The sequence below is a fragment of the Patagioenas fasciata genome, chromosome Z, assembly GCF_037038585.1.
Source record: "Patagioenas fasciata isolate bPatFas1 chromosome Z, bPatFas1.hap1, whole genome shotgun sequence".
Taxonomy (NCBI): domain Eukaryota; kingdom Metazoa; phylum Chordata; class Aves; order Columbiformes; family Columbidae; genus Patagioenas; species Patagioenas fasciata.
In genome coordinates this window covers 77,169,832-77,196,263 of record NC_092560.1, presented here as the reverse complement: position 1 = coordinate 77,196,263, position 26,432 = coordinate 77,169,832, and the positions used below count along the sequence as shown (strand labels likewise).

Below are 26,432 nucleotides of genomic sequence, written 5' to 3'. Positions count from 1 at the left end.
CGGGGAACTACTGCTCCCGGCGCGCCTGTCGGCGCAGCCGCGGCTACAGGGTGGGAGAAAGGACAACAGGGGTCAGTGCCCCAGCCTCGCGCACGCCCCCAGCTCTCTCGCCTGTGCGGCGGGGCGTTGGTGCTGAAGGGAGCCGGGCAGGGCCCTGCGGAGGATGGAGGAGAAGCCCTCCGCCAGCATCAAGCCCTACCTGGACAAGCTCACCCTGGGGGTCACACGGATACTGGGTGAGTAACAGCCCCTGGAGCTTGGCGTACGGGGAGCGGCTGCCATAGAAACCGCCCAGGGGCGGGAAAGGGGCGCCTCCCTCCGGGTTTAGGGTTCGGGTCCTGGGGCCGCCCAGGTGGTGGCCCTGAGGCGGCCTGCCCGAGGCCCTTGGCCCAGGGCCTGGTGCGAGGCCTGGGGGACCGCGGTGTCACAAGTCGGGCCCCGGTCACACGGCGTTTGTGCAACGTATTTTGTCAAGGTCCCTCCTCTTGAATTACAGTTTTTTCACACTCATGAACACCCCTGTTTCTAAGTGTTCGAACCAACGGCAAAAATCCTGAATCTCTTGACTTAAGAAAGCCCTAACGGTTAAAAAAAAAAAAAAAAAAAAAAGAGAAGGCAGTGTTTTATTCAAAACCACATGAAATTTTTATCCGCTGTGGTAACACAGGCTCAGCAGGTAGCACACCGAGTGGAAGAAGAGGAAATGGCATCAAGTTGTGCCAGGAGAAGTTTATATTCGATATTGGGAGAAAATTCTCTACAGAAGGGGTTGTCAGGCGTTGGAACAGGCTGCCCAGGGATGTGATGGAGTCACCATCCCTGAAGGGGTTTAAAAGGCATTTAAACGAGGTTCTTAGGGACACAGTTCAGTGCTAGAGTTGGGTTATGGTTGGACTCGATGATCTTGAGGGTCTCTTCCAACTGAAATGATTCCATGATTCTGTAAGCTCCGTGTTCTGTCAGAAGACCAATCTGTGAATGTGCTCAGGATCAGCTCCACATGAACAGTCACCCTGCAGCTTATTCCACTTCCTGGGACCACTTCCACAACCTGCCTTGCTTGTCATCTCCATATTTTTCCCTCAGTTCTTCAGCTTTCCTGCATTCCTGCAGTTCCCTTTGAAGTTCAGCAGGAGTGCAAGGCATTCAACATTTAAAAGCCTCCTCAGACAAAACTTCACTCATGACAGTAGATTCACAAGAACTGGTGAAAGTATTTGCATGTATAAAGGATTTTAGCATCAAACCTTTCATCTGTCAGCAGCTTGGGGTACAGAACTTTCATATTTGAATGGCTGGAAAGCAATATATCTGTCACAAGCCTTGTGTATGACAACATTACAAATCGCAGTTCCAGAACTTCTTCCTTTAAATTTTAAAGCCCAAAGTAACTACTGTAATCAACTCACCCAGCCACTGTATGGCAGAACAGTGAGTTTCATCTGGTAACCTAAGTGTATCCCTAACTGCACGTGGTTTCAGATTTCTGCCCTGATCTTATAATCTTGTTTGTCTGAGCAGCTTTCTTGTTAGGGGCTTCAGTGAGGACAGGACTTCGTCTTCAATCTCTGTTCAGTGTTCTCTTACTGGACTTCCTGGGGTTTTTTTCAGATTTTTTTTCTTTTTCCAGTTGTGAGTTCAGGATAACATCATTTCACTCTGCAAGAGCACAGAAAAGGTGAAACTATTGATGATAAACTGTCATGACAAATGCTTCTTTAAAGTAGCTCTATTTAAAAAATCCATGGTCTTACCAGCATTCTCACCACCCAGGCTCAGGTATATGAGATCTGCATGACATTAACCGTGTCCAAAAGTGATGTTGCCATACAAACTGTTTTGGTGGGTGTGTTATTTGCACCAGCAAGACACCACAGCGCAGATTTGGCTCTGAAAGTCCTGTAGCATCCCTTTCCCATGGAAGGTGTTTCCTGGATTGTGTTTGGGTTTTTTGTTTTTTCTCTCTGTATCTCTGATGACTTGTGTTTTGCAATATAGCAATGCACACCCCAGTCCATTGCTGTGATGTTTTACTCTGGTTCTTTTCTCTGTCTCTCCACTCCTTATGGGAATTTAATGCATTTTTTTTTTTTCCACAGTGAAGTAATCCAAACATGTAAATTGTGTCACCATCATAGTAAGAATTATTGAATTAATTGGGAACCATTACCAATCTGTTCAATGTTTGTTTCTTTCAAATAACAAAAGGTATCTCATTCAGAAAGATGCTTTGCTTGGTAGTTTGCAGCACTATAAACTATCCTATTTCACATCTTCTTTTGGGAAGTCCTATGAAGCCAGTAGGTACTTTCCTGCCCACTAGAACATCAAAGTAGTGGTAGGTTTTTAACTCTGTTGCATTTGTGAAGCTTTTTTTTTTTTTTTTCAGTAGATAGAAGGGATTGTGTAATGAAACTCAATGTTCAACATACTCCTTTTAAGCAAGAAAATTCTGCATGTACAGTGTGTGGGAGCTTGAGGCCAATTTTTCCAATACCTTTATGAAATGTGCCCAGGTGGCCACAAAGGCCAACAGCATCCTAGCTTGTATCAGAAATGGTGTGGCCAGCAGGACCAGAACAGCGATTGTCCGCCTGTACTCACCACTGGTGAGGCCGTACCTTGAATCCTGTGTTCAGTTTTGGTCCCTGCACTACAGGGAAGACATTGAGGTGCTGGAGAGAGTTCAGAGAAGGGAACGGAGCTGGTGAGGGGTCTGGAGCACAAGTCTGATGAGGAGCAGCTGAGGGAACTGGGGCTGTTCATCCTGGAGAAAAGGAGGCTGAGAGGAGACCTTATCACTGTCTGCAACTACCTGAAAGGAGGTTGTAGCATGGAGGGGGTTGGTCTTCCAAGTAACAAGTGACAGAAGAAGAGGAAATGGCCTCAAGTTGTGCCAGGGGAGATTTAGATTGGATATTAGGAAAGATTGATTTGCAGAAGGGGTTGTCAGGCATTGGAACAGGCTCCCCATGGAATCGGTTGAATCACCATCCCTGCAGGTGTTTAAAAGACATGTAGATGAGGCTCATAGGGATGTGGTTTAGTGCTAGAGTTAGGTTATGGCTGGACTCTATGACCCTGAGGCTCTCTTCCAACCAAAATGATTCTATGATTCTAAATGTTCATGGCACCATTTCAGAATCCCTCCTTTAAACAAATTCTATACATGAGGTTGTGGGTGGAGAGGGTTGGTTTGGTTTTTTTTTTTTCAACTTGTAGTCTCAGTGGAAGTCCCTACAAAGTGGGAGACTTCTCACAGCATTATGAAGGTTATAATTTGAGGAAGGAAGAGAGGCATCTTTCCCATTGCCAATATGGTTCATTTTAGTTCATTTAGTTCCATGACTAGTAGCAAATTCCAGAAAGGCTGATGGCTCACTACTGAATCTGAATGGGAGGCGTTAGCTGTTCTGGACTTCCCAGAACAGAACCATACTTCGCTATTTTCAGTCTTTATTAGATAAGAATATAACTATTCAGACATTTTAAAAATATGGTGAGAGTTTATCTGACTTGCAGGCAGTTTTAGCAGTACAGTAAGAACTGAAAATGCTGTGATTTCCTGCTTCAGCTTTGTGTCAGACCATTTGTCCTGATTTCAGCTGGGAAATAATTAATTTTCTTCCTAGGAGCTAGTATAGCACTGTGGTTTGGATTTAGTGTGAGAATAATGTTGATTACACACTGATGTTTTAGTTTTTGCTAAATAGTGCCTACACTAAGTCAAGGACTATTCAGCTTCCCATCCCCTGCCAGTGAGGGGGTGCACAAGCAGCTGGGAGGAGGCACAGCCAGGACAGCTGATTCGAGCAGGCCAAAGGGGTATTCCATACCATATGACATCGTGCTCAGTATATAAATTGGGAGGAGTTGGCTGGGGGACTGGGATCACTGCTCGGGGGTGGGCTGGTGTGACGGATGCACTCGACCCTGCTGCCCTGGCCAAACCAGCAGCAGTTTGGTATAGGCTTCAAAGGAGGTGAAAGCCTGAGCTGCAGTTGGGCCAACAACTCCTGCTAGGAAACCCACAAGGAAGCAGAACAGCACGCTGAAGACTGGTAAGTTGTGGGTACAAGGAGTCTCGTGCAACCCTTTCCCACTGTATGCAGTTTGACCATGAGCCAGCCACTTTATTCCATAAATATGATGCCTGGGTGAGCCTACTTTGAGCTCTCTCTGATAAAGAAGCTGGCTGTATGGCAATGATTGTTTAATACTCACAGATCACCAGATGAGCCCAGTTTAAGTTTTGTATTAATCATTTAGCTTAAGTAAATGCATATAAAGTAGAATTAATCACTTAGAATTATACAGTCATGTGATTTTTTTTAATATGCTGTCTGCTTCACATTACTTAGTAAGCTAAATTTGCTGGAATCTTAAGCTGTATATTGTAAAATTCTCCTCATATTCACCAAACTTGTGTCTACTTAATGAAAACAGAAGCAGCTACAGACCATATTGGACACCTGTGAGATAAGGCCTGTTTTGCACTTTGCTGAACGAACAGCATTCATTCAGATAAAACACCTTTAAGGCTGGCATAAATCAGCTACGGGCTATAAACAATGTGTACAGCTAAACAAAACAAGGGCCTGCCTGAGGTCAGTGAAAGGATCCAATGAGAAGCAAGAAGACCCCAGACTCAGATATTGCTGTAGGACTAAATAATGGTGTGAGGTGGTGGGTAAATTGTAAGGGCATAATTACCCCGGGATTTCGGTGCTTGGTTGTGACCTCTGCGAAGGCACCCAGCTGGAGCTGACCATGCTGCTGTATTATTCCATTAACTTATTTATTCCTGTGAACTTTGATGCCTGAGAGTTCACTTGGAGATACTTAGGGTCCCATCAGCTTCTGAGCGATTTGACACCAAGCCCCTAGAGAGGAGCTGAGCAGACTGAGCTGCAGAATGACAGAACTTTGAAATCCTAGCCAAGCGATATAAAGAATCAGGTGTGCACATATAATCCTTTGGCCATAAATACATACAATCCCTTACCTGTTTTCCCTTACCCTCTATGTTTCTTAGATGTGAACAACTGACCACTCTTGGACCACACCAGCCACACCAAGACTCCTCCCTGAGAAGTTTAGAAAGCAAGGGCGTCCATTCAGAATGTCCTGACTCAATGTGAGGGCCTCCCCCTACCCTTTCACATCTCCTTTCCTCATAGAAATCACTCTAAAACTACTCGTCCTTAATTATTGTCACGGAGGCACCCCGAGGCTAATTTAAGGGACAACGGGGTCCAAAACAACTTTTATTAAACCGGTGAGAAACAGGGTTTTAGCACTCCAAAAGTGACTTAAATATAGGTTCGGGTATCAGTTGAGGAAAATTATTAAGGGGCAGCAACTGGTACAACAGGCGGTCCACAGAGTGCATGCACGTGGCTTCACCCAAAACAATGCCGGAACCACCCTCGAGTCCCAGAGGAGTACACACTTGCCTCAACACGGTGCGGGATTATTCTTAAAGAGATAAAGGTAAAGCGTACGCTCGCGATTCTGCGAGGGTAAATTTATAATACACTCGCAATTCTGCGAGGGTTAATTTACTTACACGTGCGAATGCGCACGGAATACTACACGTGCTTATGTGGAAGCACGGGAGGAAAATACACTCGCGATTGTGCGAGGATAAATTTATAATACGCTCACAATTGTGAGACGAAATAAAGTTACACTCGCGATTGTGCAAGGAAATAATTTAAAGTACGCGTGCAAATGTGCACGGAATATAAATACACTCGCGATTGTGCGAGGAAATAATTTTATACGTGCTTGTATTAAGCACGGGAAGTTACACGTGCAAATGTGCACGGAAAGGATAAATATACTCGCAATCTTGCGAGGGGTTTTACTCACACCTGTGGCGGCAAGGCAAGCGGGGTCTCCATCCCGGGGAGGCGGGGTCTCGGCAGCAGCATCTTCCTCGTGCTCCGAGAGACCAGCGACAATGGGCGGAGTCTCGACGAGAGTCCCGTTTTTACACTGGCTGATCAGACCTGACTGTAGGCATTCTAGAAGCTTCTCTGCACCCCCACACCGGCTGTGGGGTGCCCCTGAAGCCTCCAAACATCCCCCACACTGGTCACAGGTGCCCAGCGGCTCACTGGCGCCTCGGCAATCCCTTCTCCTAATGGCCCTGGCTAGGGTGCTCTGGGCCAAACAAAAGAAGCTGTTAGCTTCGAGTAGCAGAGAGAGGGAGATGTGCCTACTGCCTCCATACTGAAGGAGGCGGGGGGAGAGAGGGGGGTTTGCATTCTGCCACAATTATATTTGGCATATTTCCTCCATGCAGTAAGTAGCAGAAGCAACATTGCCATCAAACAAATTGTGCTTGTCTTTAAGTGGTCTAAACATTGCTCTGCCACGAGCAAGACCCTAAATCACTCATCTGCAACAGCTGAGCATTGATCAACAGGTGGTCAGCAATTGCACTGTGCATGACTCATTTTATGTACTAGTATTATTATTATCTTCTATTCCTTTGCTGTTCTATTAAACTGTTTTTATCTCAACTCGGAAGTTTCAGATGGGATTAAACCACACCACCATTACATAGACTCTTTCTGATTAATACAGCAAAGAGTTTTTGGAAGCTTTCAGATGAAATGTCTTAAAATAGGACAGAGTTTACTGTGATCTTGATACAGAGTAGTTAATAGGGAGGAGCCTCCTGAACTAGTTAAGCTTTATCCTATACGTTTTGTCTAACCCAGGTGGCTGCTTTATTTCTTACATCTAAAAGAAAAGCGACACAAAGCAGACTTCTTTTCCTCATTAACATTTAATGGGGCTCTTGTCCATACTTATGCATGTCTGTTAAACATGGTCTTCAGTTTACCCACAGGGTATTTTTAATATAACATTCAGGCTTTTAAGACAGAATTTTTCTTTCTTTTTATCTTGGATTTGCTTCAGACCTCTTCAGAAGCTGCAGTTTTCTCATTCCTAAACATCTTCTTTGACTGACATGATATTTAATCTTCCGTCATCCCAACCAAGCTGTTGTGCATGATGAATTAAACATCCCTGCAGTTTTCTTTGATCACAGAAATAACAATTACTCTGTTATTATAGTCTCTTAACTTGTCATAAAGCTAGCATAGCTTAGGTGGAAAAGACCAGTTAGATCATTGATTCCACATGCTTCTTTAGAGGAATACATATGGCCAGCTTATATTTGAGCAGGAGACATATCCTCCTGCCTTGTACCCACCTATTTGAAGTGCAGCTTGGCAAAACATCAGTGTCTTTTGTATGTTGGGATCAGAAAGATTACCTAAGTGACCTACTATGATTTTTTTCATTTTTTTCTGACTTTAGCTTGGAGTTTGGTCTTCTGGTGTTATGTTTTGTCTTTCAAATTTTCTGACAATGTAACAATCAATGCTTCCAGTTAAAGTCAAGTTTACACTTCCTGAAACTGAGTGTTGCTTTTCCAACAGCAGGACAGAAAAGGGCAGTGCCATTGCTAGAATTATAAGCCCAGCACTGGAGATAAAAACCAAACCAAAGCTCTCTGGTGCCTGCCTTTCCTGTCTATTGTACTGTGTATGTTTTCCCAGAAAGCAATTATAATGTTTGTGACTGTTTTGGGAGCCAATACTTTCACAGCAGAGCCGGTCTTGAAAGCCCTGCATAGTGATCAGTTCTGCTCCACGGCCCTGTGTGTTGGGCCTGCAGTTCCCACAACAAGAAGTTTTTCTGGACATGTTCCAGAGTGAACAAAGTCAGTGGGAACTATTTCAGTTGGCTGTAGATTAAGTAAAACATCATAAAATAATTACTGCAAGTGAGACTGTTCTGCCATCACACACCTGCAAGAATAGCACTGTGCAGATTCGTATCTTGCATTTATATAGCATTCTTTCCCATAAAATATTCTGATTATTTTTATAAATTATGAGCTCGTTGCTCATAACAGATTTGCATGTGTCCAGCCGGGATTCCAGGGAGCCAATATTTGCTCATACAGGTCCCTTCTGCAGCACCAGATTCTGTGTCTGGTCAAACCCACTGAATCCAAAGCTGAAGTGTTCCCTTCTCAGTGGAATACAGTTGTTAGCAATTCACAGCAATACAGCACAGTGTCTTGTGTCAAGCTGACAATATCCTACCCAGCTGAAACCACAGAGCATGCTTACAAAGAAAGATTCATCTCTCTTTTAGAGTTTGCCCAGGAACCCATGGTTGATTTTTTTTTTTTCCATGAATCATCTGCAAAAGATCACATTTTGAGTACAAAAATGTCTGTGTGTGTGTGTATATCTATGAAAACCATCAAAGGATGCCATCATGTGCAGCACTAGGCATCCTCACGCCAAGAAATGGTGAGTAGTTACACACAAAAAAGTAAGCAACTGCTCAGTCACCAGCACAGTGCGTGCAGTCATTAATGCCTTTCCTCAGTTGCCAGTCAGGTTAACTTGCAGAATTGTCTGGCTCACAGTGTTGTGTCTCCCGTGCCAGCTGCAAACATACTCCTCTTTTCCTTTTAGAGACTTCTCCAGGAGTTGCTGAGGTGACGTTTGTGGAAAAGGAGCCAGCTGAACGCCACGCCATCATTTCATGGGAGCAAGTGAGTATTTTTGTGATAATACTGCAGTGAGGTCAGTCTGAATGTGCCATGGCTCATGGAGAATGTCAAATGTAGTGGCTGCCTTGTGTGTGTTTGTGAGACAGCCCGTTACCAAGTTTGATGCACAGCGAAGCCTAAACAGATTTTTTTCTTCTTCTTCTTTTTAATCAAATGTTACTCTGTCCTTCAGGCTATCATGTGTACCTGACCTGTTAGGGAAACTTCATCAGTGTGGGTACATTCTGAATGAGGACTCTAACAAGAAATCACATAACTGTAGCAGGCAGCAACAGTGGTGACTCAGTGGAGAACAACCATTGTTCTGACTCAGGTCGGAAACCATTTTCCAACTCCCTTTCAAACAAAATGAAACAACTCTTTATGGCCATTAACAGTAAAGACCTCAAGCTGGAAAATGGCACTGAGCCACATAATTTGTTTTGGTTATCTATTTATCTTTTCAGTCTCAGCTATTCACTTCTATTTCTCATAAACCCTCCTTCCAACTTCTTTTTGCCTAACTGACCCAATCTTTTGGCCAAGGCATGTCCCATTGCCTGTTGTAGGAGACTATGAAGGGCATGTACTATGTTGATTCCACTGACCTCTCAGCATCAGAGTGTGTAACTAGAGGGCTCCTGAATACTGTCATGTAACTCTGGTGGGCAGAGATGGCATTTTTGGTCCTCTTCTTGAATATACATGTGTTTATCTGTCCCATGGCCATGGGGGAATCTGCTTTCTAGGTATCGCTCACATGTAGGGAAGAGATAGTAGAAGCTGACCAGCCTTTGGAAAGAGGCACAGCAGAGGATAAAGTTGAGTGAATCATCTACCCCTGCTCCAGCCCTGGCTATGCCCTAATGTATATTCTCCCAGAGACTGAACTACAGAAAATAACTACCCCTTTGATGACACCTTGCCATTTACAGTTTTTCCTGAACAGCAGGGAAAAGTCTTGTGCTAGTTCTGGTAATGCCCTATCCAATTAGTGATATTTGTCAAGAATTTACAAATCCAGGACAGAATGTATGTGATGTAAACCTGCGTTAGTTACTGAAACTTGTACAGTAGCCAGCAAATGCGGTCAGGCTGAAATGTCCAGTTTTTCTGGTTTGTGTGAACTGATTCTTGGTTTCCTGTAGCTGTTGTTCAGGTGTTGGATTAACTGGGCTGGAAAGTGTGAGGCACCTTAATTGTCAGCCAGCTCAGGTCTGGGAGCAGCGGAGTGACACTAACTCGTTCTTCTGTTAAGTGCAGAGGACCACTTCTCCTGAACATGGTATTGCTCTCATTTTCGGGTGCTGCCATTCCTCCGAACTAGATTGCGTTTGTTTCAAAATTGAGCCGTTCTCATAAAGCCAAACTCTGCAGTGCTGTAGCAAAAGCACTTTGCTCCAAAGACATCGAATCAAAACTTCAGCTCAACCCTCTCCAACAAGTGATGGACTAAGTTAATTGTGAAATTAAATGCTGAAAATTAAGTAGATACAGTTGAGCTGGATTGCTAATTGTGAAGAACATCAGTTTCTATTTCTTTGCTTTTGACTCCAGTTGCATTGACAAAATGTGAAATCTCCCTTCTCAAGTGAAAAGATAAGTGGTTTGTTTGTTTGTTTTTTTTCCTTTTTTTCTTGGCCTTTGGGTGTGAGGTCTGGTATCTAACACATTCAACACAACTGCAGCGTGTCCTGCAGCAATTATTAGGTGCAAAGCACTCAGCACCGCGCAAGGCCCTTGCAGGATGAACTTGTACCTCACTTTTCCTCAGACTCATCCTGCTTGAATTTGAGCACAGGTTTTCATGTACCTAATGTTCACTTTTAGCACTGTGAGGTTTTTTTCGTAGCCATTAGGTGGCAATACTAATGCACATAACCATTTCTCCATAGTCGAGATTTTAACAAGATCTTGTCACAGTCTGTATTTTTAACTCTGTTCTACGTCTTTAGTTATGAAAGTATTTGCAGGACTTTTTGTGTGGTGTTATTTTTCCAAAAACTTATTTTCATTGAGACTCAGCAAATAAAAGCCCTATTCTAAAGATATTTTCTTTACTATTTTTTTTTCTAGAAGCCATTTTTCCAGTTCTGTTTAAGTTTTTGCAGTGGAAAGGTATTTCTCCTGAGAGAAAAGTCTGTGGTATTCAGAAAATCTTGAAAGAAAGTCAATCTTTTTAAATTATGAATTATTAAAATTATATTCTAATAATGTTGGCAACATGCATTTATTTGTCTCCAGCATAGCATCCAATGTGTTTGGTAAACTTGTCTGTGCTCTGTTTGTGCTAGTACTTAACTGGATACTACAATGGAGGTTTTAAAATCTGAGGTCAGCTTGTTGAATGTCATTAACTGCTATGAGGCTTTGCAGGGGAAGGTGAGGTTCATAACAGGACACAGTGCCATAAGACAGGAGGACAGCAGAAGATATGTATATATATATATATATATATATATATATATATATATATATATATATTATTAGAGATCAGCGCACTTGCAAAAAATTAAGGCATATGGTTGTCAAGTGTTTACATGAGTAGCATCGCTTCCCCAAACATTTCAAGCAGTTCAAAATATTTTAGTAAACACAGGTGATCTTTTCACCTTTGCTGATATTTAGACCTAGCAAGATGTTATCTTTTCTGTAGGAAAGGGAGACAAGCAATATAAGGGAGAGGAGAGACGGTTATCAGCAGCGGTGTTCCAGTGACCTCGTAACTGTATATCATCTTATGAACCTGTTCTCCCTCCTAAAATTGGGCTGGAAACTGCCTTTCTTCCCCTCTCCATGTACAGTTTTTAAAAGTGGGCATTATACTAAAATATTGCTAAGAGACACTCTGGTATCTGCAGTGACAGTGCCTGAACCACATTTTCTTTTTGCCTCAACCAGAAGAGAAATAAGTCACTCACATCATTGTTTTGATTTTCAAAAAATAACGAAAATGGCATTCTGTTAGGAGGAGCCGGAGGTCCCAGAGCTCAGTTCCACAACGGGCCAAGCAAAACGAAGGAGATCATTTTGCCTGTTCCTCTAATTGTCTTGTTAGCAGTGTCTGGACTGGCCTTGGATGGCTGTGAGCGATCCTTGCCCATCATGTTGCTGAAGTATTGATGTTCTACAGCTCTACATGAGAAATTTGTTGTTTCTCCTCATGCATTTTGTCTACAAAAATTTATTTTCCTGAAATAAAGCCATTAGAAAGCCCTCAAGCAGCCTGTTACTTTCCTGTTGTGGACTGTCTTAGGCTGGCAGACAATTTAGGAACTCTCTCTGCATGCAGATCTCAGTGGGATGGGGTGGTTGTTCCTGGCTATTCCAGAAATCTTCCTTGTTGCTTCTACCATGTCTCTTTTTGACTCAAAAGTATGCATGCAGGCATTCGCATCCACAAGGGTTGTTTTTGCCATCCTCCTTGTAACGTCCTCCCTGAGCGTTAGGCGAGCCTGCCATTCCTGATCCCCAGGAGCACAGGATCTGTCCGTCTTGAACCTGCCTTGTGGCCCTGACCACAGGAGAGCCAGGGACATGGATCCAGCAGAACCGGGGCATGAGGAAAGGTCTATTTCTTCAAGCTGTATAATGGGGGAGAAGCCAAAGGACTTTTGGGAGGTGGATAGAGTTTCTGACACAGTGTTCCCCTCTGTGGGGCCTTGTAATGTTATGATTTAAAAACTGGCTACGCAACACCATCCTCAAGATAATTGCCAAATTCTGTTCTCTGCAGCGGGGGATCAGGTCTGCCCCAGCCCTGTGCCTTTCGGGGCAGGAAATCCTGGGGGTCCTGGGAGCCCTCTTGTCTGGATGGGTTTCTATTAGATGGAGATTTGTTATTGAACTAGCCAGGCCCAAAGGAATTTCAGGGCCACCTCAGAAAGCTGAAAACAGGACCTGCCATGGAGGGGAGGCAATTCTGCAATAACAGGGCCTCAACATGACATAGATCAACGGACCTATCAGCAGTGAGACTCCAGCACATGGACAGCTTATGAACATAGATGATACCCACTCAGTGAATGCATAATTGAAGCATGGACGTGTGATCAAAGAATAGTTGCATATATAAGGAGGCTTGTTTCTGTAATAAATGGCTCTAGCGTGATTCACATTGAATCGGAGTGCAGAGTCCGATTCATTCATTCATTCATTCATTCCAACACCCTTGCCCATCAGATTTCTAAAACGTACAGCAAGAAGGTCTCGGTGTGTTACATAAATTGACATCTGCATTCGCTGGCAGCTAGGGCAGACCAGTCGTGAAACAGCATGACATTAGGGAGAAAGGTGGCTGCTCTTCTAGTTGGAAGTCCTGAGAGGTGGCATAAATCCTATCCTTCTCTCCCCAGAAGTTGGATTATACTCATTCAGTTTTCTAGAGAGGTCTCTCTAGAGTTTTATTTTTTACTTGCTGTCCCTTTCTTCAGGATATTTGCTTGGGAGGCATCACTTCGACTGTGCTTTAAGTGGATTGCCATATGTCAGTGTTTTAGCTCTGGATTCAGCGCTGATCAGGTCTTGGCAGCAAAACTACCCTGGTTTTAATATTCTTCTCTATCCTCAATGGACTGTGCTTTCTTGGGAGACTATTTTGGGATATTATGGACAATAAACAAAAGAAGTAGACCTCACACACCATATTGGGCCCTAGGGATATTTTGTTTTATGAGCTGATGAGTGTAACCAGATGACTGGAGTGAAAACAGCTGCTTGCCAGGGCTGTGGTTAAGCCACTTCTGGCATGTTATTAGGAATATTGTGTTTTATGGGGCTGGAGATCATAACCCTGGAAACTACCAGTTGAGCAAGAGGAATACAGAGCTTGAGAAGCCATTTTTAATATATATTAATAGTAGTGGCTTGTTTCTCTGACTCTCCTGTCACAAGACTATTGTTTTGACATCGTAGGGTCATGTGGCTGAGCATAATATGTCAGATCAATCAATCTGAAAGATAGGTGTTAGTGGAGCTTTCTGTATAGAGGTCTTTTCCTGTAGACCCCAGATCTGCTCTGGGGCGGCATTTTCCACCTATCTCTTCTGCAGCATCGTTTGGAAAGTCATGCAAAGGGACATGGTTAGGAGAATCATAAAACAAAGTTGGGAGGGCTGTTGGACCTATTTGGGGAAACACGTACATGTTAATCTTTCCATCCAGAAAAAGCGAACTGAGAGCAGAAGACCTATTTTGATGTGATTTTTTTTTTTCCTTGTCTTAATCAGATGTGTTTGTTAAATTGAGCTGCGCCTGATTTGTAGTAGTATTTAATTGGATACTATGTTAGAAGTTTTAAAATCTTAGATTTTGTCATCCCAACGGATGTGGTTTTCCTGCTTAGAGGAGAACACAACACCCACTGAAGTCAAGAAAGCTATTTACCCATGTATTTTTACTACTGGGCTAGATTAGTTAAAATTGGGGAGTTTGAAATGGACCGAAAGTGCTCTGTAAACATGTGTACTCTTCTGTGGCTTTGTAGCAGGTCTGTCATATTTTCTTTTTTCATAGTTTTAAACCTCGTCACTATGCCTACAACTTGAAATCAGTAGAGGTAACAGTGCAGCATGAAATGATAAATATTTAGGACTGAGAAGAACCTGCAGAAGAAGGTGTGTTTGTTGAAGGCATTTGAAGAACTTCAGATATGTCCATGTGGTTTAGTAGTCCCCTGAAACTTACCAGGGCCTCGGCCATCAGTGGGCTCTTATCAAAGGATGATAAATTCTTCTCAAAACAAAGTTTCTACAGTATCAGATTCTCCTGTCAGATTAATACCTGTTGCCTTTGCAGACTTTCCCTGCCTGGGTTAGGAAAGCACAGTGCTGGTGGCTAGGCTGCTGACGGGGCAAGTAAAGGGACGTGCCCTGCTACAATTTGCAAAGCCATTAATATCTGGGACGTGTCAGTAGCAGTCTGTCAGTATGAACGGTTATGCTTACAAAGTGAGTTCACACACAGGAGTGAAGGTTATGGGTAGGTTGGAGGGTCCCGCACAGCGTGTACACCACGGTTTAGAGAACAGAGACTGAGGCACCTCGGAGAAAGTGACTGTGAACAAGGCTTTAATAGGCAAAGGGCTGCCCTGGTCCTGGGGAAAGGAGAAGACATGGACAGGAGGAGGCCAGCGTCTTCCCTTGCTTGTGCCAGTCACTGATGTCCAGAGGCCAGTGCTGCAGCTGGATGCACAGCTGGCAGGTAGCTCCTGCGCCATAGGTGCATTGAGACAACATCAGGGCAGGTAACTGGGTACGCACAAGTTGCTGACATGGGGATGAATCTGATCAGCGTCTCTTGAGATGTCACAGATTTGTGACCCAAGTGAAGCACAGCAACATGAACTCTATGTGAATGTTTCTTTTCCTTAGCTACTGGCTACCAGAATATTCTTCCTTTATTTCATGGGACTTTGAATGTTACATTTTCTAGTAGCTGTAGGGAACTATTCCCAGCTGAGGCACGATATTGGAAAGGTATTAACATCTTACTCCTCTTCTGTCCCCAAAGCAATTCTGTAACTGCTCCAAAACCCACCCAGGCTTCTGAGGCCAGGCTGGAAAAACATCTGGATCTGCAGCAGGAAGGGACAGAACTACTGACCTATAAGTGTTCTTAAATTTTGAAATTTTGTCTTTTCTTGCTCTGAGTGTCATACTGCACAAAGAGCAGGCCATGTCTTTAAAACTGACTGAATGAAAGAAATACACATTTTTAGAAAAGGCTGAAAATCCTGTCACAGAAGTACTTGGAATGATCAGACATGCTGTGTTGCAAATCTCACATTTTTTGTCCATTTTCCGTGTAAAATGTAGCTCTCAGAGTCATGTGATTATAAAGAGGCCTCAGATCAACATTTTAAAGAACAAGTTGTCTGTCTTCCTGATTTAATTACAAAGTTTGACCCTCAGGGGGCTTATTTGTGTCTGTGGGACTGAAAAGGGAGACTGACCACAAGTTGCAACTTGGAGATTCAGACTGCAGTTAGGAAAACTTTCACAAGGAGGGTGGCAGGGGCCTGGGGGACAAGTCGATGCAGAGATTGTGGAACCTGCATCATCAGAGACTATCCTGAGTTTTAGGGTCTGATTCTTTTGGAATCTTGAATTTTAAAATATTTTAAATGCAAAATCACTTCAGTCCTTCTTGGGTGTTTTTTTCTCCTAAGCAGTTACAAAGAAAACAACAGATAACTCCCTTTAGTCGTACGTGTTGCTTGTCTTTTTAAAATTGACAGGCTTCTGTACTGTTTCGTTTTGTGTGCTTGACGCATCAACAGGAGGGTCAGTCCTGTCACCAGATCTGCAATTGCCTATAGCTCTTTGGGCTTCTCGTTCTCAGGATTAAGACATTATCCTCCTTTCTTCAGATTTGTTGCTTATCTGTAGAGTTTTAAGTAAAGAAAGGCCCCTTCCACAACCAAGATAGGCATAGGAAAAGGGTCCTGGTTCTTAGACGCAGTATCAACAGCTCACTGGAGTTGCTTCTTTTACTGTTGGCTCAGAAGGAAGGAAGCTTAGGAGCCCCAGCCAAGCGCTGTATTTTGGTGGGATGAAGCCAGACCAGCATCTTTGTGAGACTGACTTATATATATATATATATACTGTTTGTTCAGTGAAACATTGAACCTGCTTAAGTATGTACAACTATTGAGTCTTTGTTTCTCTCACCTGCTTGGAACTGAAATCCCTCAGAAGAGCATCCTTGTACTAATATCCATACTTTAGTGGAACAGTTAGATTTAGTCTGATTTCACTTAAAGCAAACTCTGCTCTTGTAAGCCATATATATACATACATATGTGTATATATATAAGCCAATTGGTCTTTCATGTGTGATCTTGCAGTGGCTCTAAGTGTCAAAGGATGATACATCATCTCAGCTCAGGAACAATCCTGGAATAAACTTATGATGACTGACTGCTCATTGTGAAATTTTCCCAAGTGATCTTTGTCAATACAGTAGCACAGACCCAAGAAATACGCAGTTTTCTCTAAAGGTTTTAGGATGAGATAACTGAGCTGATTTGAGTCATCTTGGAATTGAGCAGAACATTTGGTGGCAAATATTTCTGTACCGATATTCAGTCGTTCTTTGTGTTTAAGGGACATTCTGCATTTTCCCTTGACACTTGTGATTGTGATTTGCAGAAAAACTCCTGCGTATTACCAGAGGATTTAAAGAACTTCTATCTGATGACTGATGGCTTCCAGATGACCTGGAGTGTGAAGACCGATGGTGAGTCCATGTATTCCTCTCCACCAATACCCTCATTTCACTGCAGCCAGTCCTTACCTTGCAGAATCTCTTTAACATCAAACTTACTTTCTGCACAGTCAATACACATCTATCAGCATCCTGCATTAGTCTGAGCAAAAGCACACGTACCAGGTCACTTTGAGTGAAAGAATAGCACCATTTCTTAACTCATGAAAAAACAAAATAGTTTGTTTCTGTTAGGCAGCTTGATCCGTGACTACAGAAAACTGACCTCTGATTTAATAAGTGAGTGGGCTTCTGCCTGGGATTGTAGACTTCTTTAGAGATGTCCTGTTGAGGAACAAAATCTGAGTGCATGTCATTTGTCCCTTCCTGATGCAACAGGGTAAAGCTTATTGGTTGCATGTGCTGGACTCCCACAGAAGAGATGTGTATGCTGAACACTGGCTAGAACCCAAACAAGTTTTCATGACATAGATACTTTTCTGTAATACACTGGCCATCTGTTGACACTTCCATTTAAATATGTAGTTTAAATCTTGTACTTAAACTTCCTCTCTAGTTTATGGAGGGGCAGCTCTAGCACATTATCTTGTCATGAAGCAGTAGAAAGAGTCACCCTCTGATAGTGGCTCTTTATCATTAAAAAGTATATGTACATGCCGGAACCTGATTCTGCTTTCCACCACCTAAAGTTCATTCACTGCAGTTATTTCTAGAGTCAGTGATGCAACTGAGAACAGGACTGAGCTTTATTGTCCATCCTTGTTTGGCAAGAATCAGGTGATCCATTCACTCTGCACGGGAGCCTTGCAAATGTTATCCTGGCTTTCATTGCCTTCAGGCAACGTTTCCAAATTGGGCTGTGAACACTGCTCACTTCTGGAGATGGTTGTCAATATAGGGTTTTCTTCAGGAAGTGGGAATTTCATTTCAGAAGCAGTAAACATCAGGGCTCTAGCACCTGCACTGAGTCCCATTGTTTCAATAGTGTGTCGTGACCTCTGAAGAGTCTTGTTTTCAGGGAACACAAGCACACAGACCCTGAGGCAGCTCAGTTAGCGGTTGTTTGAGCAAGCACCCAGTAGTGCCTTCTGAGGCTCTTTGCACTGGCATACGTCTGAACAGGGTGCTCATTGACTTGATGTCTGGTAATAGCACTAGTCCTCAGAAGGAGAAACAAATGACAGGTCCTCAGGCATTCATTCTGGGAGACCCACATGCTGATAGACTGATAAAATTCAGTGTTGGAGTGCGAACCAAGAGGATGCACCCTGAGCAGGTACATAGGGTGGAAGAGGACAAGCTACCCAATAAGCTGTGAATGGATGGGTTGATTCTGGTAGGAAGGACAGCAGCAGGGAAAATAGTTTTGAGGAGGTGGCTGTAGCTAGCCAGGATTTTTAATAGCCAGTTTCATGGGACTTGGCTAACAGCTGTGGCACAGACTTAGTCAGCAGTGTAGTTCTCAATGCTGCACAGCTCCAAGATGGTGTCTTATCACCTGTAAGTGTGATTCTGTGTTTGAAAAAGCCTGATTTTTGCTCCTGTGGAGCCCGACTTGGTTAAGTGTCCAGGCCAGCTGCATATGCCCATCTCTTCCCCCACTCTGTTTGGAAGAGGGTAAGTTGATGTGTGGAGGAAAAAGAAATACCTCCTGTGCTTTCCTGACACTGGATGTGATTAACGATCAGTCTTATTGCAGATACCACAATGCCTCTGGGCTCCATGGTGATTAATGGTATCTCGAAGCTATGTCGGCTTGGGGGTTCCTCTATGTACACTCTGCCTAATGCACCTGGTCTTGCTGACCTGGAAGATGACACAGATGAGGAAGGTAAGGTCCTGTTAACAGGCTCTGTCTCATCCCTTTTGCTCTGTTAGGATACAGCACATGGATGTAGCAACTCGGGTCACCCGAGTGGATGGGATTTTCGGTGTCTTCCAGGCTGGATCTTCTAGGTGTCCTACTAGTCCCCTACAGCCTTGAGAGGACCAGTGTGCAGTGAATCTCATGGGGATTGTTAATGGTGCTGGTTGCTAATATTATTTGCATACTCTTTTTATCAGCCTGGCAACCCTCCTGTTCTGCCTTTTCCCTACTTAAATTTTTAACTGAGGCTTCCTCCAGTGATTCAGCTTCTAGATTCTTTGTGTGCTTATGGTGTTATGTGAACAAAAGATAACAGGTTTTGTTTTGGTAGTGAAAATACATCTGGATATGCTCTTTGGAACTGGAAAAATAACTCGCGAAAATACTTGTGAGTGTGAGGTGGCACTGGAAAATGTGCGTGTCCAAACTGCTTAAAAATCCTGGGCACCCTGCTGTTTGTAAAGAAAAAGAAGAAAAAAAGCCCACTTTTTCTTGAAGCTCTTACAGTCTAACAAGGCTGTAAAAAGTAAGAACAACAGAGCCAGGTGTCATGCTGACTCCTTAAAAATTGCGATTTGATTTCAGGCTTCTCTCTGAATCTCTATAGCTCTTATAGCTTCTAAATGTGGCTGAAAGTTTCTTTTTGCACATTCCAGTGATCTTCTAGCCATGGTAATGAAATGGGCCAAATTCCGCTTCCATTTGACCACTCAGACCTCCACCAAGGCACTTATAATATAAACTGAGAAAAAGTTACATCCCCATCAGTGTTCTCATCCTAACTTTCACTTAAAGGTCTTCTGAAGAGTACAGCTCTTGTGTCCTCCCTCTTCCTCAGCAGCATTAGAACTCACAATTTTATTCTGCAAGTACTTGCAGCTACACAATCCCAAAATGGTCCTGTAGGAAGGCTATGCGGTGACTGTGGGTCAGAAGTTCAACATGAGTCAGAATGTGTGGCTGTTGAGAAGGACACTGATATCACACTGGAATGTATGAAGAGCTGTGTGTGTCTCCAAGTTCGTCAAAGTCTTCTGTCAAGACGAAAAGAATAAACTGTTCTCCCTGTCCTCCTTAGGAGAAAAAAAAAAAAAAGAAAGTAGGGCAAAAAAGAAATGGATAGAACAGAAGTAATGGGTTTTAATTGCACCAAGGAAGATCCAGGATCCACATGAGGAAAACTTCTAAGTGATAACAATGGATTTGGGTTGACTGCTTGGGGATTGTGACACCTACAACACTGGAAGACATTAGGAAAAGACTGTACAAACACCTCTCAGCTGCAAAGCTGAAGTTGCTTTATGTTGCTTTATGCCAGAGAAAGACAGTTTGATGTCTTTTTTCAGCCTTCAGATTTTGAAACTGGTTTGTTTTCCTACCGGAGATTAAAATTTTTCTCACTTTTTTTTTTTTTTAAATACAAGTAACTTAATCCTTTCCAAGAAGTATAAACAATTTGATTAAGTTCTTCCTCAGCTTATTTATTAATAAGTATCAAATAGATTGACTCTATGCAGCTGAGTCACAGTCAGTTTTCCGGACATGTTTTGTCAACATTTTTTTCTACTTTCAGGTAATGGAGACAAACCAGAGAAGCCACACTTTGATTCCCGTAGTCTTATCTTTGAATTAGACCCATGCAGTGGGAATGGGAAAGTTTGTCTTGTTTATAAGCACGCTAAACCAGGTAAGACTGAAAGGAGCAAAGTTAGCCATCTCTTATTGTGAATTGTATCTGAAGGTGGCATGTGTGGAATCATCATACATTCCTGATCTTTGCAATTTGTAGATTAATATTTACTGGGATGTCCTGTCTCTGCTGAAGTCAGGGCCTAAGCCTTACAGAAACCTAATTTGATATAGTATTTTCCCTCCTTTTAATGTCTGAATCTCTGCTATAACTTATGATTTCTGCATGCACAGCATAGTTGCCTACTGAAACAGGAAAGCATTCACATATGACCTACAAACAATAATTCTGAAATAAAGCAGAAGGCTAGAACTCACCCAATAGCATATCTCTGGTTACTTGCATGTCTCCTGACAATTACCTTACATTTTTATGAGAAAGGGTGTAACACTGCATAGAAGCAAAAGGTAGATGATAAAAAAGGTCCTTGGCTGATTGAGGTAGGCTTAGACTGGTTCTTACTCCTTGCGCGTGGAAGAAGAGTCTCCAGATGATAACTAGGTCAAAATTTGGCAGGAAGTGCTGAACAGGAGGGTGAGAATGTGAACTGAGCTGTTTCTTCTGACAGCTACACAGAAAACTGTTATCACTCAGAGGTTAGTGAAACAACTGAGTTATTGGAAAAGTAGTTGTCCTATATTAATAATACATCCTAACACAGTGCACAGGTCATTGTATGTGTATGTTCGCTGTGTTGGGGTGTACAAGTCTGATATATCTGTTCTTAAGATAAACCCTTGGTTATTATCTTTTTAATTGTGTGTAACTACAACTTCCAAGGCAGAAACTTCTTACTTGCCCTCTTACCTTCCTGTGTTGGTGATTTCAGCACATGCAGTGGATGACCAGGGCAAGGGGAGGGAGCGTTGTTTACAAGTGTTGATGTCAGCACAGGGGGCAGGCAGTGTGTTTAATTGACAGTGTTCAGCATCTCAGTTTCCCAGGTAAAATCACTTTTCTTTGTCCTCTAAAGAATGTCACCACCGGACAAATATTTGACCACTGTGGAAAGATTTTGCAAAACATGTTTTTGTTGGCAGTAGAGACTCCCAGGGCTTCCAGACTCTGGACTCTATTCAGTAATCCAGATGACTGACAATTAAGTTAGTTGCTTTTTACTTTGTGGGGTAGATAATGTTTGCCATAATTGTATTTTAAACTTAGTTTGCAAAGTTGCTGGTGTCCAAGCATATTCCACATAGCGCATCAGTCCCAGATTGGGAAGGAGTGGTGTTGCATCCATTGTACAGTGGGGAAAGTTAGTATAGTGGCTGTTGCATGAGTATTTTTAGTAAGGCTGAGAGCAGAACCAAGTCCTTTTCAGTCCCTGTTGTCTGACTGTTCAACTACATTGCCACTGCATAATCATCTATGTTAGTCAGAGATGCTGCATTTTAGAAGCTGCAACCTTTCTGATAAGTGTATTTTGTCTCCCACTTGACAATTGCCAGGGGTTGATCTTATCACTGCAAAGCAGCAGTGTAATTTGTGTTTATTTTGTTCTAGATGTCTCCCCAGAGACAGAGATATGGTTCCTGGACAGAGCTCTGTATTGGCATTTCCTCACCAAAACCTTCACAGCCTACTACCGCCTGCTGATCACCCACCTGGGTCTCCCACAGTGGCAGTATGCCTTCACCAGCTATGGGGTCAGCCCCCAGGCCAAGGTAGGACAGCTCATTAGCATTTCACATAAGTACAGACTGGAAAAACATCTTCTTCCTACCTTTTGACAAGCAGTCTGTAGGCTGAAGTGGACCTCCCTGGTGAGCCATGGAAGGGACCATGAGTCACAGAATCACAGAATGGTTTTGGTTGGAAGGGACCTCTGGAGATCATCCAGTCCAACCCACCTGATAAAGCAGGTTCACCAGAGCAGATCACACAGGAAGGTGTCCAGGAGGCTTTGAATGTCTCCAGAGAAGGAGACTACACAGCCTCTCTGGGCAGCCTGTTCCAGGGCTCTGGCACCCTCAGAATAAAAGAAGTTTCTCCTCATATTCAGATGGAACCTCCTGTGCTTCAGTCTGTGCCCGTTGTCCCTCATCCTATAACTGGGCACCACTGAAAAGAGTCTGGTCCCATCCTCTTGACACCCACCCTTGAGATACTCATAAACATTGATGAGATCTCCTTTCAGCTTCTCTTCTCCAGGCTCAACAGACCAAGCTCTCTCAGTCTCTCCTCATAAGAGTCTTTACCCTGTAGTGTGTTAACAGTCATGTGTTAATGTTAGAAAATTCACTAACATTGTGTTAACCCTGCATTTATAGTGCCGAACAAGAGCCTGCTGCTCTCTCCATGGAGAGGAAAGTTCAGATAGACATTAAGCAGAAGCCCAGAGGAGGACAGTGAACTTGAGCTTTACCAAGAATATTAATTCCTTTGCATCCTCCAAAGTTGTTAAAGGGTGCCTCCCTGTTGTACTGTGCTCTATTTTATCAGTCAAGGCTCTGTACGTGGGACTCTGGCATATGCCTGTGCTCTGCCTTTCTGTATCTTTCCTGCTAGAATATTTTATTGTGTTCAGTATATTCACACACCTTAGTGAAATCATGTATTCCCTAATCATTTGCAGCCTCTGTTAGTTAAAATCCTCCTAGTATGTTAACCATTATCATTTTTAAAGGTCTTCAAGGGTGGTATATCAAAGTCATTTTCTGTTAAGCAATACATTAATAGATTGCCATCTACATTTTGGCATTGATCTTCTGTTTATCTTGTTCTACACTGCTGAAGGTGGTTTCGGTGTGATTTGTAATACCATAACCCCTGCAGTTTTATCTCCAAAGTTCACCAATCAAAAACTGATAGGAAAAAAACACTAATGAATGAGAACTGCGGGACATAACATTATGGTGGAATCTGGGAACAAAAACAATTGTTGTGGTCACTTCTAGGTGTAAAATCTGGCTGAAGAAACAAACACAAAATCTTTTGTGTAAAGAGTTAAAAAAGCTGGATTTGTTCCCTGCAGGAAAGATAGCGTTAGGTTTGTGTCTGGTTCTCTTCTTCTCTCTGGAATGTGGGGCAGTTCCAGAACTGTAGCTGGGCCTTGTATATCCTTATCAGAAGGCCCTTTGCATAGTCCCGTAAACTGCAGACTAAGAAGTGGTGTATGATTAAAATCAGGTCTCAGGGGTGAGGGATGCAGTGTGAAAATGTCTAATTGAAGTTTGAGTTTAACCTCTTTTTTTTTTCTCCACCACCCTGCTTTTCAGCAATGGTTTAACATGTATAAACCCATAACCATCAACACAGCTCTCCTCTCTGAAGAAGCTGATTCCTTTGTGAACAAGCTGGACCCCAATAAGGTATTTAAAAGCAAGAACAAAACTCCAGTGATCAAAAAGAAACCATCTTCCCAGCCAGCAGCCTCCCAAAAGAGCCACACAAGCGTGACCTCCTCCAAGACATCCTCCCTAGCTGGGAATTCTTCAAGGAAATGAGGCCCCCGCCATGATCTGACCCTGGACAGCATTTGCAATACACTTTGATGGTCTCTGGTGCAGAGTCTCAGTGGTTCAGACCAAGTTCCTTCTGCATGAATAGATACTGCCCATCGAAAACATTGCAGCATTTGCATGAAATACAGCCACAATGTACTTTGACATGTGTCGAGGGTTAAGATTGCGGGGTGACAATCAAACCCTGGCAGATGTACTGTTAACCTCCTCTCCCCCCCACTTCCCCTGTTTTGCCCCTCCCTCTCCCCCCTTCCCACTCAGGACAGGCGATCGGGAGGGAAAGAAGGACAGAGAGAAGAGAGTTGGAAAAGTTAAAGATGTTTTACTAATGCTACTAATAAGAATAGAGAAAATAATACAAAATATACAAAACCAATCTTGTAAGTCTCAGCAACTGCAGAGCCAGCACCCAAAGTCCTGGATTAGACTCTGTAGCCAACTGGAGCTGGATTCAGTCTCTCACTAGGCCTCAGTTCGCAGGGACGACCAGCAAGGTCCTCTCCTAATGTCAGCCATGAGGAAAAAGGGCAAAGGGACGAGATCCTCGTGATCTCCCACTTTTATATGAAGTATTCACGTGAATGGAATGTTATACACCGTTGGTCAGTCTCTCGGACATCAGTTTTCTCGTTGCCCCTCTCGCGAGATGTCCATCCGTGCTTATCAATAAGTTTGCATTCCATTGCTAGGTTTAACCAAAACGTGTGTTGGGTTCTCCAGGAAAATGCAGCTAATATGAAGGCTTTAGCTGACAGGCAAAAATTCACTAAAAGAGAAACTTGTTTTTTAACAAAACCAAGACAACATGGGAGGGATGTAATTGCTGGAGATTCTGAGAAAAAAGCTTGAGACATGGATGTTACTCCCTTCTGCTACTTCAAGTATGTACATCCCAGAGGGCATGAGGAAGCCCTTGATGTCACTGCTGTACAGAGAAGCTTTTATTCCTGTGCAACTACAGCAGTGAAATGAAAGCAAATATAAGTTGCTGTTACTTTAATAGACACATGCTGAAATACAACATAGGAAGATATTTCTGCCATCTCCTTTGAAAGAAACCTGTCCTGACCTTGCATGCTGTGGGAGCTTGCTGGAACCCACTGAACAAAGAAATGTCTTCCCCTTCAGACAGAATCCAACTTCTCACTTCCCTGTGTTCCTTCCAACTTCTACTCTGAGATTCACAGTGCAACAGAACCTGGGGCTTCCACGTCTCTGCACTGGCCCAGCTGCCTGCTCTACAACCCAGACAACCCCTTGGCCTTTGTGCCATATTTTATTGGATAGTGACACTGGTCTGATGTCCTTCCCAATAACTCTGAAACCAACCAGAAGCTGCAAGATCCCTCATTTGCCTCTGCTTTCTCCTCTTGTGGGAAATGTGAAGCCAGGGCAGCTGCAGGTGGGTCAGTGATGTTTAGAGTCCCTAAGCCGGGAGGACCCTTTGCTTTGTCACACTTTCATTTGCAAAGCCTGCCGTTCAAACAGCCTTTGTCACTTTTCAATTGGGCAGGATTTGACTGGGGGACACTGAATCCTCAGAAGCCTTAGAAGCCCCTGATGCTGTTCTGTATACTGTGAGTTTTCAGTTTAGAACTGCACTTTAACCCATTCACTGCTGGTTTTCAGTTACAACTGATTGATTCTGTTACTTTTCTGTGTCATTCTCTGTTTTTAGGTGTGCTGGAAACACATGATAGCAACTAATACATTTTGTGCCTAAGCAGGGAAGTGAAAGTCACAATCTTCAAATAAGCATTGATTATTTAAACAACGTAATCTTTTTATTTATGTAACAGTCACATAAATACATAAGACAAACCTACCTCACAGGGCTGTTGTGAGGCTTTTACGAGTGTTTGTATGGCCTTCAGGAAGATGAAGCTACCCTGTAAGTGTTTAAAGGTATTTTAATAAAGATTGTAATATTTTCCTCCAGAATGATAGGGTATTTGAAGATGATTTTGGGAACAGATGCACAACAAGGGTGTATGGTGAGAGCAGGATGCGGGCTGGATTGTTTATTTGTGGGTTTTTTTTTAATGCAGTGGAGTATCTCTCACTGAGAAGGGATGGGCTACAGTGTCTTTTAGCTAGTCCCATCTCGAGCTGCTCTGACGTTCCCAGTTTAATTTACATAGAGGAAAAGACTCAGCTGCATGACAGCTGTTGCACTTCTGTCCCACTCACACTGTTCAGAACCTGTGCAGTCATCTGCCCCAGCTCTGCCATGCTTTGCTGGCTTTCCAGCACTGGCCAGGACCCACATTCAAGTCCAGTTGCTCAGGAGCCCTCCAAGCATCGCTTGGCAGCTGCCCTCTGCCACCTCCAAGCAAGAGAAAATCCTCTAATGCTCTTTGGTCCTCTTAAGCTGATGTGTGTCTTGTGCCGTGTGAAGATCTGCTGAAGCTTCTCTACTAATTTCAGGTCAGCTCTCATGAGGAAGGAATGATGTCAGTACCCACCACCCCACCCCACCCCACAGTAATACCTTAGTAATCCTTTTAATAGAAGACATGAATGATCATTAAAGCAAATAAATGCCATTTTCTGGAATTTTGTGTAGTAGTGATGTGCTGTCCTGTCCTACCC

General features: G+C 43.2%; 1 protein-coding gene across 1 annotated transcript; it reads left to right on the top strand.

Moving 5' to 3' along the window:
* The first annotated feature begins 34 nt into the window (after positions 1-34).
* Positions 35-26,396, top strand: TPGS2 (tubulin polyglutamylase complex subunit 2). The gene is made up of 7 exons (XM_065860626.2): positions 35-236; positions 8,514-8,593; positions 16,741-16,828; positions 18,516-18,647; positions 20,257-20,370; positions 21,880-22,040; positions 23,595-26,396. Exons 1-7 carry the CDS (start codon positions 164-166, stop codon positions 23,820-23,822), a joined length of 876 nt encoding a protein of 291 aa, XP_065716698.1. The 5' UTR covers positions 35-163; the 3' UTR covers positions 23,823-26,396.
* The last annotated feature ends 36 nt before the right edge of the window (positions 26,397-26,432 follow it).

Excerpts from the sequence above, each read along its gene's own strand:
- TPGS2 (XM_065860626.2), top strand. The coding sequence starts at position 164 with ATGGAGGAGAAGCCCTCCGCCAGCATCAAGCCCTACCTGGACAAGCTC. Across the intron at positions 8,594-16,740 it reads CCATCATTTCATGGGAGCAA|AAAAACTCCTGCGTATTACC; the intron begins GTGAGTATTTTT and ends TGTGATTTGCAG. Across the intron at positions 22,041-23,594 it reads GGGTCAGCCCCCAGGCCAAG|CAATGGTTTAACATGTATAA; the intron begins GTAGGACAGCTC and ends CCTGCTTTTCAG.